Source organism: Dendrobates tinctorius, unplaced genomic scaffold (genome assembly GCF_039654945.1).
Source record: "Dendrobates tinctorius isolate UK_male_01 unplaced genomic scaffold, ASM3965494v1 ptg000051l, whole genome shotgun sequence".
Lineage (NCBI taxonomy): Eukaryota > Metazoa > Chordata > Amphibia > Anura > Dendrobatidae > Dendrobates > Dendrobates tinctorius.
In genome coordinates, this window is record NW_027361719.1 from 21,248,288 (window position 1) to 21,266,516 (window position 18,229).

Genomic DNA, 18,229 nt, shown 5'->3' on the forward strand with positions numbered 1-18,229 from the left:
ACCTCCACCTGGAACGGGAGTGAGACATCAGGTTGCCGCAAAACTGGGGCAGAGGTAAATCATCGCTTCAGCTCCTGAAAGGAAGCAACAGCCTCAGGAGACCAATTCAACACATCAGCACCCTTCTTAGTCAGATCAGTCAATGGCTTGGCAATACTAGAAAATTTTGCTATAAATTTCCGATAAAAATTAGCAAAACCCCAAAACTTCTGGAGGGCCTTCAAAGAAGTGGGCTGAACCCAATCATAAATGGCCTGTACCTTGGCCGGGTCCATTTCAATAGTTGACGGAGACAAAATAAATCCCAAAAATGAAATCCTCTGTACTCCAAAAAGGCATTTCGATCCTTTGACATACAGGGAATTCTCCCTCAAGATCCGGAACACAGTCCGAATATGTTCCACATGAGAATCCCAATCCTTGGAGAAGATCAAAATATCATCCAGATAGATAATCAAAAATTTATCGACAAAGTCTCGGAAAATATCGTTCATGAAGCACTGGAAGACAGAAGGGGCATCAGTGAGCCCAAAAGGCATCACCAGGTACTCAAAATGTCCCTCCGGAGTATTAAACGCCGTCTTCCATTCATCCCCCTGCTTAATGCGGATAAGATTATACGCCCCCCTGATGTCAACCTTGGTAAACCAGCAAGCACCTCTAACTCTAGAGAATAGATCCGAAATCAGGGGTAACGGATACTGATATTTAATAGTAATTTTATTGAGGGCACGATAATCAATACAAGGCCTTAAAGAACCATCCTTTTTGGCCACAAAAAAAAAAAACCGGCACCTAAGGGTGAAGAGGATGGTCTAATATGACCCTTCTCCAACGCCTCCTTAATGTAGGACCGCATAGCCTCGTGCTCGGGTACAGATAAATTGAAGAGCCGACCCTTGGGAAATTTACACCCCGGGCTTAGTTCAATTGCACAGTCATAACTCCTATGAGGAGGCAAGGACGCAGACTCATTCTCACTAAATACATCATAAAAGTCCGCCAAATAGTCAGGAACATCATGCGACTGAGGAGAGGTGGAAAAAACCAGAGCCTCACTAAAGGCACACCGACAACCCCAACTCACCACAGACACAGATTTCCAATCCAAAACTGGATTATGAATTTGCAACCAGGGAAACCCCAGAACAACGGCATCATGCAGACCATGCAATACCAAAAATCTGCAATTTTCTTGATGGTCTGGGGCGACCCGCATGACCACCTGGGTCCAAAACTGAGGTTTATTTTTAGCCAAAGGAGTAGCATCAATCCCCCTCAAAGGGATAGGCGTCTGCAGAGGTGTCATCGGAAATCCACAACGTTTAGCAAAATCCAAGTCCATTAGGTTTAGCGCTGCTCCCGAATCCACAAAAGCCTTGGCGGAAAAGGTGGACAGGGAGCAGATCAGAGTAATTGCCAGAAGAAACTTAGGTTGAACACCAACAGAAAACATGTGTGCAAAGCGTTTCTCTCGTTTAGGACAAACAGAAATAATATGCGAGGCATCTCCACAGAAAAAACACAGCTTATTACGCCTTCTGAATTCCTGATGTTGCGCCTTAGACAAAACTCTATCACATTGCATAGGTTCAGACGTCTGTTCAACCGGTGGCAACACCTCTCGTGCAATCCTGCGTTCACGTAAACGCCGATCAACCTGAATGGCTAATGACATAGAATCGTCCAGACCAGAGGGAACAGGAAATCCCACCATAGTATCTTTTACGGCTTCTGACAAACCCTTCCGAAAGAGAGCAGCCAAGGCATTATCATTCCAGGTAGTAAGGACCGCCCACGTTCGGAACTTTTGACAGTACAACTCTGCAGAATCTCGACCCTGGTTCAATGCCCACAGGGTCTTTTCAGCCTGATCAATAGCATTAGGTTCATCATACAACAACCCCAAAGCTTGAAAGAATGCGTTCACATTAGTCAGAATAGGATCATCTGGTTTCAAAGAAAACGCCCAATCCTGGGGATCGCCACGCAGCAAAGAGATGACAATTTTCACCTGCTGCGCGGAGCTCCCTGACGAGTTAGGCTTCAAGGCAAAAAATAATTTACAATTATTTTTGAAACTCAAAAATTTAGATCGATCCCCAAAAAATACATCAGGTGTAGGGATCTTTGGTTCAACAGCATGCGAACGAGCAAGGTAGGCGGAAATTCCCCGCACTTCCGCAGCGAGCTGCTCCACATGATCAGACAATTGCTTTATCTCCATTGAGAGAAAAAAAAAATTCCCCCTATGGCCTCAGAGATATAGAGGAAAGAATATACACACACCTTTTTTTTTTTTAAACACAATTCTTTCCTGCTATTGAGTACCCTAGGATCTGCGGTATGGCGGGTGATTCTGTTATGATTGAGTCACCGTAGGAGGCAAAAACAGAAATGCTAGCTAAGTCTAGAAAACCAGAGAAGTTGGCAGCTATCGGATTGCAGACCCCTGAACCTATCAACACAACTAGCAGTAGCCGTGGGGGGTTCCTACGATGCCCTAGACCCCTCGATCACAGACGGAGAATTAAATAGGCCTAAAGAAAGAAAGGGGAATTCTAAACTGCCCCAGAGCAGACCCCAAAGCAATAGTCAGCCCCCAACATATAATGACGGTGAAGCAAGATGAAAATACTAACACAGACAGAAAGATAGACTGAGCAAAGAGGGGCCCAAGCTAACTAAATAGAAAAGGACAGGAAGGCTGCTGTCTGCAATCCGTGAAAAACCCTATGAAAATAAGAGCCAACAGACTGACAGTGAAAAAGGCCCTGAAGACGCTAGGCTTCAAAAAAGCTATGTCAGTACACAGGAATATACTGAAGACAGAGCTACAGGCAAAAGGAGATTCAGCTCACCCCAGCAGGGAATGGCAGAATACTGAAAAGCAAGGAAAACAAAAAACAAAACAAAAAGCTAACAGGCAAAACAGAAACTTAGCTTTGGAGGAGCAGGAATCAGACTGGTGTCCTAGAAGTCCACAGAGAAATCACCCGCAGGGCAGAAGGGCGTCAGCAGCCTTATATCCAGTCTGTGACTCCACTCAGCCAGTCATCCTCATTAGACTCAGGTGCCTGATAATCAGGCTCATTACCTTCCTTTACCAGAATAGGGAGTTCACCAGACCCCAGTGACGAAGGGGAAAATGAACTCACAACAGGTGACATCAACCCCACAAATAAGAACCCCACTTGTCCCCACTACAGCGCAAGTGGGAAGAGCCGAGCAAAGCGCCAGAACTGGCGCATCTAATAGATGTGCCTTTTCTGGGTGGCTACACACTGATAATTTTAGGTTGGGGGGGCTCCAATATCCATGGCCCCTTACCAGCCAATGAATACCAGCCCCCAGCTGACTGCTATAGCAAAGCTGGATGTCATTGTCAAAAATGGGGGGGGACCCCACGCTGTTTTTTAAAAAAAATATTTAATTTAAATAATTAAAAAATACAGTGTAGGGGCCCCTCTATTCTTGATAGCCAACCTTGCTCAAGCTGACAGCTGAGGGTTGCAGCTAGTGATGGGCGAACCGAAACAGTAAAGTTCGGCGTCCATACCGAACACCTACTGTTCGGGCTCAGACACCGAACACGGACTCAACCACGAAGTCCGTGTTACTGTTCAAGTTCGGCTGCCAGAATACCGGGTGTTTGTCGCGCTGTCTAGTGCATGGCTGCACGGCAAACACCGCTTCTGATGATTTCCCTGCCGGTCAGTGGGCCGTGGTTACCACGCTGTCAAAAGACAGCGGGAGCGCTCAGCTGTGATCGGAGGTATAATCTTTACCTTCGGTCACTGGTGTCAGCTGATGGGCTACAGCTCCCATCATCTGATACCTACTACCAGTAATTACAGTGAGAGGAGCGGCAGATGGGAGTTTTCATTAGCTGCTCCTGCGCTGTAAATACATAAATTTAAAAAAAAAAAAAACGTGGGTTCCCCTATATTTTTGCTAACCAGCCAGTCAAAACTCACAGCTGGGGTCTGCAATCCTCAGCTGTCAGCTTCAGCAAGGCTAGTTAGCAAAAATAGAGGGGTCCCCATGCTGTATTTTTTAATTATTTAAACTGAATAATTTTTAAAAAAACAGCGTGGTGTCCCCTTCATTTTTGACAATGACATCCAGCTTTGCTAAAGCAGTCATCTGGGGGCTGGTATCCTACGCTTTGCTCGGCTCTTCTCACTTGCCCTGTAGCGGTGGCAAGTGGGGTAATATTTGTGAGGTGGATGTCACCTTTGTATTGTCTGGTGACATCAAGCCCACTGCTTAGTAATGGAGAGGAGTCTATAAGACACCGATCCATTACTAATCCTTTAGTTGTATTGTAAATAAAGACACAGCCAGAATAAAGTCCTTTATTTCAAATAAGACTAAATACAGGTTTCCATTTTTATCTAAACGCCTAATCCCAGGAAAGCCCTTGATCTCCTGTAATAAAATAAAAATAAAAAAAAACAATATACCATACCTGTCCGTCGTTCTGTCCCACGCCGTAATCCATATCTGGGGGATAAACAGTTTTCAACCTGGACAGTGCCAAGATATGTTAGTCCAGGCTGAAAACCACTGGTGACTGAACAAGCACAGCCTCAGAGACCAGTGGTGACGTCATTGAGGTTACGCCCGATTACTGAGCCTCCGTTCCCAGCCGGGCTGATCTCCAATGACCTCAGTGACATCCCCGCTAGCACCGCGAGAGTTTTTCTCTTGGTGCTAGCGGAGATCTCGGTGCTAGAGAAATTAGAGATGTAGTATAGTTCTTCTGATTCGCTACATCGCTTACCCCATGTGCAGGCATTGGAGTAGCTTGGGAATCCATGGTTATGACCACTAACACCTGTCAGTATATGAGTGGTCGCAACCACAGATACCTAAGCTACTGTAATGCCTGCACATGGGGTAAGCAACATAGCTTATCAGAGGAACTATACAACATTTCTAATTGGAGGTACGTGCTAATATTAATATTATTACACACACTACATACTGGGATAAGATCTTGCAGATGGCAATATCCCTTAATCGTCTAGTCAACACAAGACACTGTGTGAGTCGACTAGTCTGAACTGCACTCACATGATTCATCTTTATCTTAATGCCATAAAAAGACATTTCCACTGCTTTATGTGCCATTTTCTGGCTTTGCTTCACAGGTTGTAACCTAAAAATAGCATGTGCCATATATTTGCTCCTTTGTAATGCTGCACAACTGGAAAAAATAGAGTAATACATTTCCACTAGTCTAATATTGATAAACTATAAGAATGTTAAAAAATTAGGTTAAAAAAAATAAACAGTACAACCTATAGCCTGGACTACTGATCCAGAGAAAGTGAAACTTCCACGAGTATCTAAGGCCTTGTTCAGACGTTGATGTTTCACATACAAGTTTTAAAGTGTTTTATATATATATATATATATATATATATATATATATATATATATAAAACTTGCAATTGTTATAGTCTATGGACCTGTTCACATGTCAGTTTTATTTCTTGGAGGGAATTTTATCTCTAAGGCATTATCGATTTTGATCTAAGTCATGAATACAACTGGATCCATGAAAGTCAATGAGTCCATGAAAACAACATGAAAATGTAATAGTTTTTTTTTTCATATGAGAAAAATCACTGCCATCTGAATGAGGCCTTACAGATAACTGACCATGGAGAAGTCTGGATGTCATCAGGAAATAGCTAGAGTCCAGAATTTAGTCCTTACTTCTAATCTGCAAAACCGGGAAAGAACAATCCATTCAGTCCACATGCCGCTTACCGCCACTTTCAGACAACTTCCCACGATATATCTTGTCCTCTACGACATCAGTCCAGTAGAGAGTGCTCTGGTTCAGGTGGAAGTCCAGAGCGATCGTGTTCCTCAGCCCTGGCACAAGGACGCTGTAATCCCCCTTATGCAAATCTATCCGACGGATTTCATGGCGGTTTGAAAAGATGATGAATGGTTTAAAGGGATCTAAAGAAAAGAGGAGAAAGGTTTGTAGGTTAGATCTCAAATCAGTACTCCATTACCAGTCATATAAATGTCCCAGCGGCCACATCTGGTTCTTATCACTTATGCCCCATCATTTGCTAGCTTTCATACGTTAATAAGCTCAACTTTAGCAAAGTAGATGAAATTGACAATAAAGAACTTTAAATACGGATGTAACGAATCTATAACCTGTACCATAGTAATTACACTGTCGAGTAGGTGATAAAAGATCACACACATCTTTCTGGCAACAAACAGATTTTCCATCTTTGAGAAAATCAACTATGAATCTGAGTCTTCAAGTGCAAAGAGGGAGGGTACATGCAGTAATCAGGAATGCTCCCGCCCTCCGGGCCCTTACTGCCTCATTTACATAAAGATTCAAAACAGATTATCACTTTTAGGCCCAGAAGATATGTTTGAGCTAGTCTTAACTACTCAGCACAGCAATGTAATCAAAATGGTCAAACTAAACTTCTGGACAGGTTCCCATGGTGCAGCATGTTGGCTCGTTAGTTAGCACTTTTGTGGGGCAGAACCGGAATCAAGTGTTCAAATCGGACCAAGGAGATAATATACATGGAGTTTGCACATTCCCTTACATTTCCACACTCCTAAAACAATTCAGATTATGAGCCAGTGAGTAATAATGTCTGTCTGGGACTGCAGAATATGTTCGATATGCAAAATAAAAGTATCCTCAATAAGTCATCTGGGTGGAGCCATCTCTTTGAATAGTCATAGTCCTCTATGACCCACCAATTGTGTGTGTGAAACAATGCTGTAACACCATGAATGCTCTATTCTGCCTCCAGGGGACACTCCGTGAGTGCACAAGTGCAGCAGGAGGAAGTGCGCCCATGCTCACCATCTAGCATGCATGGTTTTTCAGTCGACGTTAGACCCTAGGGGTACTTCCATAACCAAAATTAGAGGGGGGACTGTGAGAGCAAGTGATTCAGAATACCAATTCTGCCTGGGCTAGTTAATGCTAAGCACAAGTATGATTATAAACGTAATTTCTCCCAAATGATCCCAAGATAATGACTCTAAAAAAAGGCCCCAGGACTTTGTAGCCTTATCTTGGATGGAGTAGAAGTGCGCTTGGCTTTGAAGAGCGCTATTCTGGAGTTCCAGAGTCATGATTTTGGGATCGCTGGGGGTCCTAGTGGTCGGACCTCCAGCGATCAACACGTTATCTTCAAATCCTAAAGATGGGGGATAAGTTGTTATTTAAGTAATAACCGTTTAAAGCACCACTCCAGAGGGTTTTTTTTTATTGCAGGTCTGGAGTGGTGCTGCTAATCTAAGTTCTTTGTCCTTAGTCTATGAGATACTCATTTTGGCCACTTCTTACTCTCCTAGACTTATATTAAGTAGTGCCTCCTGGCACACCCAGCATACACTGGAGGTCACATAATGATGGAGACAGGCCGGAGGGGCGCCAATAAAAAGAAAACAGCAGCAGGTAAGTATGAGACTAATTACACAGAGCTTGTGGCCATTATCTCTGACTTCCGGTCAGTCAGAGGTTGCAGTCAAAAGATGGTGGCATGGGAGCGGTGCTGAGAACAGATGAAGACGGCGGCTGATGAGTATAATACTGGGGGCAATGCCCTTAGATTACTGGCACCACTCCAGTGCTGAAATAAAAAAAACAAAAAACAAAAAAAAACACTGGAGTGGTGCTTTAAGTAAAAGTGTGTTAGCATAGTTATTAGAGCGCAGCATAACAAAGCGGTGGTTTCGTGATGAAAACCAACTCCCAGGTTCCCTTTAGCAGCATATTTTCAGATAAAAGACTAATGATATGTAATGACGAGGCATTAAGATTCCTGCGCATGAAAGTAAACATGGCAGCCATCGCTTGTACGTCGGTAAGGGCCAGCTGAGGTCCACAAAAAATATTTATGTTATGAAAGATCATAGGTGGAATAAGGTCATGAAGGATATGTATTGGCCAGCATTGCTTCCCACAGTGTTTCTGGAGCAGCTGAAAACATAACTGCACATTTCCAGCTTCGTGACCATCTTCCAAGAGCAATAGTCTCCATACAATGCCTAGAGGCACCCGGGGCGAGGAGCCGCCAAGAATCCAAATGGCTTTCTAATTTCTTAGCACGTGAAGCAGCAGCTTATTGAAATGTATATTAGGACTGTCACAAATATTTGGATTTATAATGAATAAATAGTTTTAGTATATGGTATCACAGATGGGATACAGTGGCAGCAACCGTGAAGGCCATAGGAAAATGCTATGCACATCTTCTGAGCAAACAGAGAACCGTGGTCTCGGCACCCAGAGCGGAGCACAATGGTGCCATTATACGGGTCTGTTAATATGCTGACTGCGCCTCTCTGAGGACGACAAGAGCGGGATGAATGGCAGCGTCACTGTTTCCTTTGGCACACGTCTGGAGTACACTGAACTCATTGGGATACAGGACTAGTGCTCCCGGGTCAGGGGATAAACAAAGATGCCTCATGTAGAGAAGCGGCATTTTCCAGGATAATGATGACCTAGATTTTAAGCTCAGGATGGTTTAGTACCAGCACAACAGGAAATACTGGTAGAGGACCGCTGCTATATTTCGCTGGGATACAACATTGGTTTGTTTGTCTTCCTTTCGTCGAGACGTCTTCACTAAAACACCAAAACCAGAAGGATTTCAGTGTTCAGATAGGGTCATCACCCTGTAACACAGCTGCACTGGGGTTTTTGTAACTTTATAGCAAATTCTTCTAACCCACAGCTCCAGAATAAGTAATATTTTAAGATACAGTTTTGGAAAAAATCCTATTTTACTGATTTGCCGCCACCGCACACTAATGTTATGGTGGCAAGACCTGTTCTCAAGTGCTGCAAAAATCAGTTTCTATGAGAAATAAGAAATCATGTCCATGCAAGAAGATTTTCAGCACATTCATGGAAAATCTCCCTTTTTCTCAAACAGCATGGTTTTACAGCTAAATATTTTTCTGGATCAAACCACAGGAATGTGTTCGGTCAAATCCTTAAGCCCCCGTCACACATAGCGATCTCGCTAGCGACATCGCTGCTGAGTCACAAGTTTTGTGACGCAACAACGAACTCACCAGCGAGATCGCTGTGTGTGACACTTCTCAGCGACCGGCCACCCTGCCGGGTATCGCTGATCGTCCTGGAATGGCCAGGACATTTTTTTGATCGCTGGTCTCCCGCTGGCCAGCACGCATCGCTGCGATCAGCGATCAGCGTGCTGCCGCTGGTACCTAAGGTAAACATCAGGTTTCTAAGCGGCGCGCAGCGCTTAGAAACCCGATGTGTAGCTTAGTTACCAGTGCGCTGGTGCAGGGAGCTGGTAACCAAGGTACACATTGGGTTTCTAAGTGCCGCGCGCCGCTTAGAAACCCGATGTGTACCTTGGTTACCAGCTCCCTGCACCAGCGCGCTGGTAACTAAGGTACACAGTGGGTAACTAAGCGACATGCTTCGCTTGTTACTCACGTGTCGCTGTCCTGATCGCTGCTGAGATCTGCCTGTTTGGCAGCTCACCAGCGATAATGTAGCGACACACCAGCGATCCTGACAAGGTAATATCGTTGTCGGGATCGCTGGTGCGTCGCTATGTGTGACGGGGCCCATAGTTAAAGGGACTGTCCGGTCCAAATCATTAAATCTGCAGTCACTCTGTGAGATCGCACACTTATGATATTATACAGGTGTGATCTCTGGCTGAAGACCACCTTGAATGAGCCAGATTTGTAGCCCCCCCTGAAGCGAAGATGTAAGGGGGGGGTCTCATGGTAACACAAACCTTTATAAATCACTTAAGTCACCAGTTTGTATGGGCCAATGTGTTTGTATGGGTCCATATTTCTGAGGTGAAATCTGTTTATTAAAGGTCAAACGGTCATTTACAGTAAGCTGTGGTATTCTCCATGAGCAGGTTTTGTCCAGTTCTGTCTGGTTGTACTTGGCGCTCTTTTTCAGGCTTTGGATTGGACAATTTGAAGACAAGGCAGGAAGGAGATGTGTATAAATAAGCGACAGGCTGTCAGTAATCCTTCACATCCTGTCAGAAGATTGAAGATCCCACCCCACCGCCCCCTTTTTAATACTCGTTGCTTTATGTTGTGATGTTTGAGGGAAAATCGCCCTGTATTTTCTGGGTGGACTGCAGTATTTTATATGAGGAATTTATTGGTTATGGTTCTTTAATTTGTTTAAATGCTATTATAGTTATTTCATTTCCCCTAAATAACCACCACGGCGATTATTCTCCATACATTGGTGTCCTGTGTATTTACTTCGTTCAGAAAGGGTTTTGTGAGACCACGGAGAACCTCTCTTAATAGGGACTGTCCCAAAAACAAAGTTGATTTTAATCAACAGATCCTGGAACAATAACTTCCACATTTGGATGTGTTTGCTGTGCTGAGACAATCTTATAAACGTGCCCCTGCTATGTGCTGTGTAATGGCTGTGTCTGATTATACCACAGCTCCAGGGCAGGGGAGGAAGCAAAAGACTATACAGACACCTGTGATCCCATGCGGTCCTGATTCTTACTTTGAGGTAAAACGTTTTTTAAAAAACAGCTAAATGTTTTACCTCACAGAAAGAAAAAGCACTGCTCTCCTGCTGTAATGTCTGTATACTCTTGTTTCCCCCCCTGCCCAGGAGCTGTGGTGTGATCAGACCATGTTCCTGCATGGTCAGACACAGCCATTACACAGTACATAACAGGGGCACATGTATAAGATTATCTCAGAACAGGAACATTTTTTTTAAACACATCCAATTGTGGAAATTATAATTAATACAAAATGTATTGATTCAAATCAACTTTAAAATTAACTTACTTTGTGGGGAAAACCCCTTTAAGGACAGCTTACTCTAGAGGTTATTTGATTAGTCACTAAATAGTACTGCATACCTGATTGGCCACAGCTTCCCTCAGCAACATCAGGTCTTTGACGGGGGTGCCAGGAGCAGGAATCAGAGTGATCACCCTCAGCTTTCTCTGCTTGACGGATAGTTCACAGATGTACAGCCATCAAGCCAGTAAGGCCTGTTTCACACTTCAGTTTTTTGTGTCGGTCAAAATCCATTTTGGCGGAAAGCGGATCCGTTGCTAAATTGATGTGAATGGATGCCACCGAACCGGTTTTTTGACGGATCCGATGAATCAAGAATTTTAAAGGAACCGTAGCCTGGGGGGGGTGAGAGAGAGAGATCCGCGGAAATTTGGCAGATCCGCAAAAGAACGGATCCAACGGATGGACATCCGTCAAGGTCCACCGCTAATGCATCTCAATGGGGAAAAAACGGATCCGCCAAAAAAAATGGCGGATCCGTTTTTTTTTTTTCTTTAAACGGCGGATTTTGACTGATGGTCAAAAACGGAAGTGTGAAACAGGCCTAAGCTGTCAGTCAAACAGAGGAGGTGGGGCTAGGCGGGAAATAAAGCCAATGAGGCTGAAGTTTTCAAATAGCTCTGTTCACACCCAGAGCACTTAAGACTTATTTGCATATAAATTAAAACTGCGATTTTTCAGTAAGGGATAAACAATTTGCTTTAGAAAATATATAAATCAGTGGTTAGCACTGTTGGTTTGCAGCACTGGGGTCCTGGGTTAAAATCCAACCAAGGACATAATCTGCAAGGAGTTTGTATGTTCTCCCTATATTTGCGTGGGTTTCCTCCGGGTTCTCAAGTTTCCTCCCACACTCCAAAGACATACTGATAGGGAATTTATATTGTGAGTCCCAGTGGGGACAGAGATGATAATGTCTGTAAAGCGCTGTGGAATATTGATTGTGCTATATAAGAAAAGCATTATAAATAAATGGATGACATTATCTTCCAGAGACCAACACGACCATATAAACGGTTTGAGGGAGAGGATGGATCGTTCAGAGAAATTGCCTATAAATATGTGTACAGTACGGTCCCAATCATTTACATGTATACATACCTAGACTCTTGCAGGTATCGTGGTCGGGCTCCAGGATCCAGCCATCGTAACAAGAGCACTTGACCGTAAACTTCTCCTGCTCACACCGCTGGCTGCAGCTAAGATGCTTGGGGCAGTAGTTATGGATCTGACATGTCTTGTTATCAGGACCGGTCTCCATCCCCAGTGGGCAGGAACACACGATGCCCTCACCAGGGGCCACCGTACAGTTGTGACTACAGCCACCATTGTTTAAGGAGCATTGATCTGTTTAAGAGAGATTTGTGGGACATCAGAGGCTAAAACAGAGAACAACAACTGGCGGACGTGCCTTCAATACATACAGTGTAATGATAATTATGTGCCAGTTCCAAGGCTAAAAACCAGCGAATATGTGTGATGTACAAAGGAAACAAGGAGACCATAGGTTAGTGAAAAAGGCAAATTATAGGTGTTGCTCGGCACCACTCACTTCCGAGTTGCAGGCGACCAATTCCGATGCCAAGACGACACCACACAGGGAATTTTGCAAAAACTGAATTTTTCCAGCAGCTAGCCATACATTTCATTTGGAACTCTTTGAAGAAGTTTCCCGTTTAAAGAAGAACTGGGCACCCGGAAGGTAGTGCTTAATAACACCATAATTACTATCACTTTCTGAAGCCACTGTCACTTCAGTGCCGTCTCTCCACCGCTCAGCAGAAATTTGGTGACAGAAATGAGGTGTTGAAATCCCATTCGCAACACGTCACTTCTGCCTCCAATCATTGGATTCTGAGGTACTGCAGAAGTAGACTGCTAGAGCCTGCCAAAGGCCAGTAATTGGCTTAGCGTTCACATTCTACACAGGCTTCAATGAGTAAGTGCTTTTTGATATTTCCAAGCCCTACCTACCTATGGCCAAATATTTAATAAATAACCTCTCAAGCCGATTGAAGATACCCTCTTATTTCGACCACCGGCTAGAGCGGACATTGGACTTGAATAAACCCTGGTGCGAGACTATGATGCAAGGTTCCTATATATTTCTATATGATCTACAGTATGTATTATACTTTCCAAGTGATGCCCATAAGTTGCAGAATGTTAACTAGCATCTCTACATGCCTAATGTCCACATTTTACAGGTACTGAACGACAAAAATGCAAGCAATGGAAAAACAACATCAGGAAAAGGGACTCACCACAAAGTTCTCCTTCATCAGAGTCATCTCCACAGTCGTTGTTGCCATCACACAGCTTTTCAGGAGGTAAGCAGATGGACGTGTTTTGTGCACACGTGTGAGATGGAGGTTTACAGACCAGCATATCGCAGTTCTCTTCATCGGAATGATCCTCACAGTCGGTATCACCATCACACACCCAAGCTTTACTGATGCACCGTGCTGTGGTAACAGAATACATATCAGTGCTACAAAACCCAGGAGAAAATTACCTGTTGCCAGGAAAAAATATCTAAAACAATGCTAAATCCAATTAACAGGTTACCCTCTTGGGTAGGGACCCAAACACACAGGTTACCCCCTTGGGTATGGACTCAAACACACAGGTTGCCCCCTTGGGCAGGGACCCAAACACACAGGTTACTCCCTTGGGCAGGGATCCAAACACACACGTTACCCCCTTGGGCAGGGACCCAATACCCAGGTTTACTTTAGACAGGGATTCAATACAAAGGTTACTTTAGGCAGGGATTCAATACACAGTTTACCTTAGACAGGGACTCAAACAATTTATCGTAGGAAGGGACCCAATACACAAGTTACCTTAGGCCATACCACTGGGGCCACTTCGGCCTCCAAATCAGAAAGCAGTTTTTGTCACAGACAACAGAAACAGGTGCATTGTGATGCGCTACTGGACTGTAAAGGGTCCATATTATGTTCTTGAACATGGACCCTCCTCTGTTTCGGCCCCTATCCTTAGGTAATAAAATTACTAACATCATTCAAAAGTATGCATGGAAAAGTGTGGGGAAGATGTAAGTAGAAAGGGTGCTTTTTGAACAGACATGGAAGTAATTCCTTCAAAGGACCCTACTAAAAAAAAAAAAAAAAAAAAAAAAAAAGAACATGCTCCAAGAAATTAGTTTCATTACATTAAGAGTTCGTCCCATCTCGTGTCCTCACCAGAGTCCTTGCAGCCAAACTTGACATTTGGGTCGCACGCATGTGTCACGCCATCGCAGTTCTTCTCATCACTGGTATCCATACAATCTGTGTCTCCATCACAGCGCCAGCGGCTAGGGATGCACAAGCCATCTAGCCGGCACTGGAACTCATCTGTATGGCAACCTCCTGGGGGTCGAGTAGCTGGAAACATAGAGGGAAAAAAGGGAGGAAAAGATAAGCATCACTTCTCTATTAGCTGTGCTAACAATTATTTGTCTGCTTAAATATACACATACGACATTTGTGCCACTTCTCCAACCTCTCACCTTGGTTGGTGCAGTTTGCATGTGTCTCGTCACTGTAGTCCCCGCAGTCATTGTCCCCATCACAGGTCCAGTGCTCGGGGATGCAGCGGCCACTGTTACACTTGAACTGAGTGCTGGAACAAGAGTGACTACAGCCGTCCTCATCACTGTTGTCTCCGCAGTCATTGTCTGAATAGAAAAAGAAATGGATAAATGGGCAAAAAAAACAAAAAATCAAAACCAAAGAAATAATGTACAATCCTGCAGGGAATTTAATAATACTGTGGTCCTCTGGAAATGGCAGAGATCAATAATATGCATTATTAAAGCCATTATTGGCATAGTAATTGCAAGAAAAATAGGAGGAAGAAAGAAAGTTATATCTGCAAAGGAAGAAAGAAGTAAAAGAGTAAGCACAAACATCCAGGTACAAGACCAACATGGAGCCAACGGCACTGGCCATGTACTTCACCTTTACAGGACTATTCTGTAGACCCGCCAAGAACTTTTACTACAAGATATTCCTGGCTCTGTCTACATTGTGTATAGCTCAAACATGTCATCAGACAATGGTTTTCACATAAGTGTCATAGGACTGCATTCCGCTGTACTCCAAAAACGTCAAAATACCCAAAATGTAGACAGAAAAACCAAGCAATTCATGTAGTAAAAAAATAAAGCTGTAGTAAAATTGAAGCAGAGCAGCATAGTTATTAACCAGATCAGAGACCTGATAGATCAGTTTTGGGAGTCAGTGATCGGGTCAAATCAAGTGATTTACATTAGCAAAGCTGGACCCAGCCCTAAACCTAACACAGAAGAAGAGGCAAAAAGGTCTAATATCTACATTTAGGGAAAAAGAACACAGAAACTGCATAGATCATTACATGCACCATATCGAAAGGGGAAAATAATATAACTAAAATGGGCAGCAAGTGAGGTGGCTGTGCGGTAGCTACACATATTTCATTTAATCAGCAGCAAATAACAGCAAGCCATCCAGAAAACTTATTTTCTGTTTTTTTATTTTAATCATCTCGCAGGTTTTTTTTTTTTTTTTTGCTAAAGCAATTAGTCCCTAAGCTCATAACGCGCATGACATGCAAAAGTCCTTAGTAGTCTGGTAAATGTGAAATCAAGCCTGCTAATAAAGTGTCCCTAAACACATTTTACCCAGTAAGATAAACTGCAGATCATCAATGCCACTTAAAGAATTTTGACTACTAATTGTTTAACCTTTAACAAAAAAAGTTGTTTTTTTTCCTTATATCATGAGCTTTTCAAGTCAAAAAGAAGTCAGAATTCTGACTCTGCTTTCTTAAAAAGTATAGGGTGAGTAAAAGTGTTCCAGACACTGCTATATCCCTAGCTGGCGGGATGGTGCATGTTGACCTATGCACTAACCGGCAGACTTTGTACAGTTCTTTTCGTCAGAGCCATCCCCACAATCCTTTTCTGAAACAAAGAGAAACCAACCAAAGACAAAGACATTCGAGACATTAAAGACACAGAATAGAGGAAATAACAGACATAAAACATAATTACAGGTGACAAACATGAACTGCACAAAAATCAATGGATAGAGTCAATGATGGTTTCATCGAATGATCGGGGAAGAATGAGAGATCAGTGGGCTTCAAACACAACAATGAAATATATTCACCAGTTATTATAATCAATGAAAAATAGAAACGGACTAAAATATAAACTGCATTTATTATAGAATAACATATTCACCTATTATAATAATATAGCTGGGATTGTATGCTCATAGATCAGAGCGTCATAAACTTTTTGGTGGGCTGTCCTCCTGCAGGACGTTCTCCTGTACGAATTAACACCAGAGGATGACACTCCTTCTGGTGTTAGGAGTGGCAGAAGGGTAGTGAAAGTAAGTTACAAGGGGTATAGCGACTGTTATTGGGGGCATATATGGCCAGTGTTGATCAGTAACTGCAACAACGTCACACATGGGTGAGACCCAAAGGTGACCACAGTTTGGCAGATGGAACAACTTGAGAAGCATTGACCCACAGGAAATCAAATAAAAAGGTTATTTTTTTAGTTCATTGTTTATAGACCCCTCATATATAAAGGTTTACATAAATGCAAACATATTGGTCTGCTTTAAATTAGTACACAGAAGTCGCCATATGGAATTTTTATGTAGGCTACAGAATGAAGTCTCCAGTTCTTCCTAACCTCTGGAACATTCAATACATATCCGGTCATAACTGGTGACACAAATGTACAGCTCCATTTATCGGCAAAGGAGCAGCCAACATCCATGCCCCACGGCAGATTGTCCACTACTGGAGATCTGCACCGACTGCAGGGGTAAGGTTATGTCATGAGCAAGTTACTTACAGCTTCTACTAGATTTACACCAACATCATATGCTGTCCCGTAATTCTTGAAATGAGCCATTCTTTATTTTGTTCTCTTTTCTCCCAAACACCAGTGCTGTTTTAACTGCCTAGGTCCTAGTTCAAACACGCTTTAACTAGGCAGGTAAAACAGCACTGCAAGAAAAATAAAAGTAAAGAAGTGTATTACAAAAATGTATAATTCTGCAAAGGAGGATTAATAATTAAACAAAAAAAGTAATTACTCTTTAACTTTTAGAAAAATTGTATTGCAATATACCAAAAGAATCAAGAAGTGATGAACAACAAAACTCATACGGTGATTGCAATCTAAGTGTATAAATGTTTTATGCTAATTTACATATGATTTATGCACCATTTAATGAACGTTTTCCTATTACAATCAAGGAAGACTTAGCAGCGCCTGCATATGGTGGAACGTAAGAGAAAGGAAAGTCAATTTATTGTTCGTCCTGTTGTTACCCATTCACTTCAGTGACATTTATGATGAAGATATCAGTCAAGTCAGATCCCATACTGAATAGTACTTTGTGGAAAATTATCACTTACCGTTATCACAACGCCAGTTTATGTTGATACATCGGCCATTGGTGCAGGTGAACTGAGTAAGAGGGAAACAGGTTGGGTATGCTAATGGGGAAAAAAAGAAAAGGTAAAATCATTTCCAAATCATTTAAAAACGGAAAATTCAAAAGAAAGATAACATTCAAGGGGGCAGCTCCAATATTGCGATAGTATTGGGATCATTGTTACTGGGTAGCCACCAGGGCTCTGGAGTCGACCAGTAAGGCTACTTTCACATTTCCGGCTCTGGAATCCGGCGGTCTGCGGTGAAAAGTCGCAATACCGGATCCGGCATAAAACGCTGACACCGGATCCTTCTTTTGGCCGGATACGGTGGAGTAGAAATTTAAAGGAACAGATGACCCTGATCCCTCCGTTCTGGCCATGTGAAGGGGTTGCTGGATGAGAGCGAGAGAGATATAGAGAGAGAGATAGAGAGAGAGAGAGAGATTTTTTATTTTTGCCGCCGCTTGCAGGGTAACATTCTCGCCCGAGGAAATATGCCGGGCATGCGCATTGGAAAAAAGTGGTCCAGCAGAGGAACAAAACGTTGCATGCAATGTTTTTTCACAAGGCCGCATTGTCATTTTTCGCCGGATCCGGGAAAACCCGGAGACGCTGCGTGTTAATGCGGCGTAATCCGGCACCAATGTATCCCAATGGGGAAAAATCCGGATCCAGCACCACATATCGCCGGATCCGGATTGGGAAATTTTCGCCGCAGGGTCCCGGATTCTAAAAGCCGGAAATGTGAAAGTAGCCTAACTCAGACTTCTCAATTTCCCTGACTTCTGACTCCACGACTCCGACTCTGACAGTGCGGCCTCTCTACTGAGCATGTACATAAAGTGCAGAACAGATTCATCTCAGCTAAAAGCAGAGATCCTCAGATCGGGAACAGAACAGACATTTAAAGGACATTTCA

General features: G+C 43.2%; 1 protein-coding gene across 1 annotated transcript in view; it reads right to left on the reverse strand.

Moving 5' to 3' along the window:
- Window positions 1–18,229, reverse strand: part of LRP1 (LDL receptor related protein 1) — a 518,911-nt gene that overhangs the window by 182,971 nt on the left and 317,711 nt on the right. Inside the window, exons 19-24 of the mRNA XM_073576846.1 lie at window positions 17,290–17,370; window positions 14,375–14,542; window positions 14,067–14,249; window positions 13,122–13,322; window positions 11,959–12,204; window positions 5,782–5,979 (exon numbers count right to left, since the gene is read on the reverse strand). Of these exons, the coding sequence (XP_073432947.1) occupies window positions 5,782–5,979; window positions 11,959–12,204; window positions 13,122–13,322; window positions 14,067–14,249; window positions 14,375–14,542; window positions 17,290–17,370 (1,077 nt within the window). The remainder of the gene's footprint in view (window positions 1–5,781; window positions 5,980–11,958; window positions 12,205–13,121; window positions 13,323–14,066; window positions 14,250–14,374; window positions 14,543–17,289; window positions 17,371–18,229) is intronic.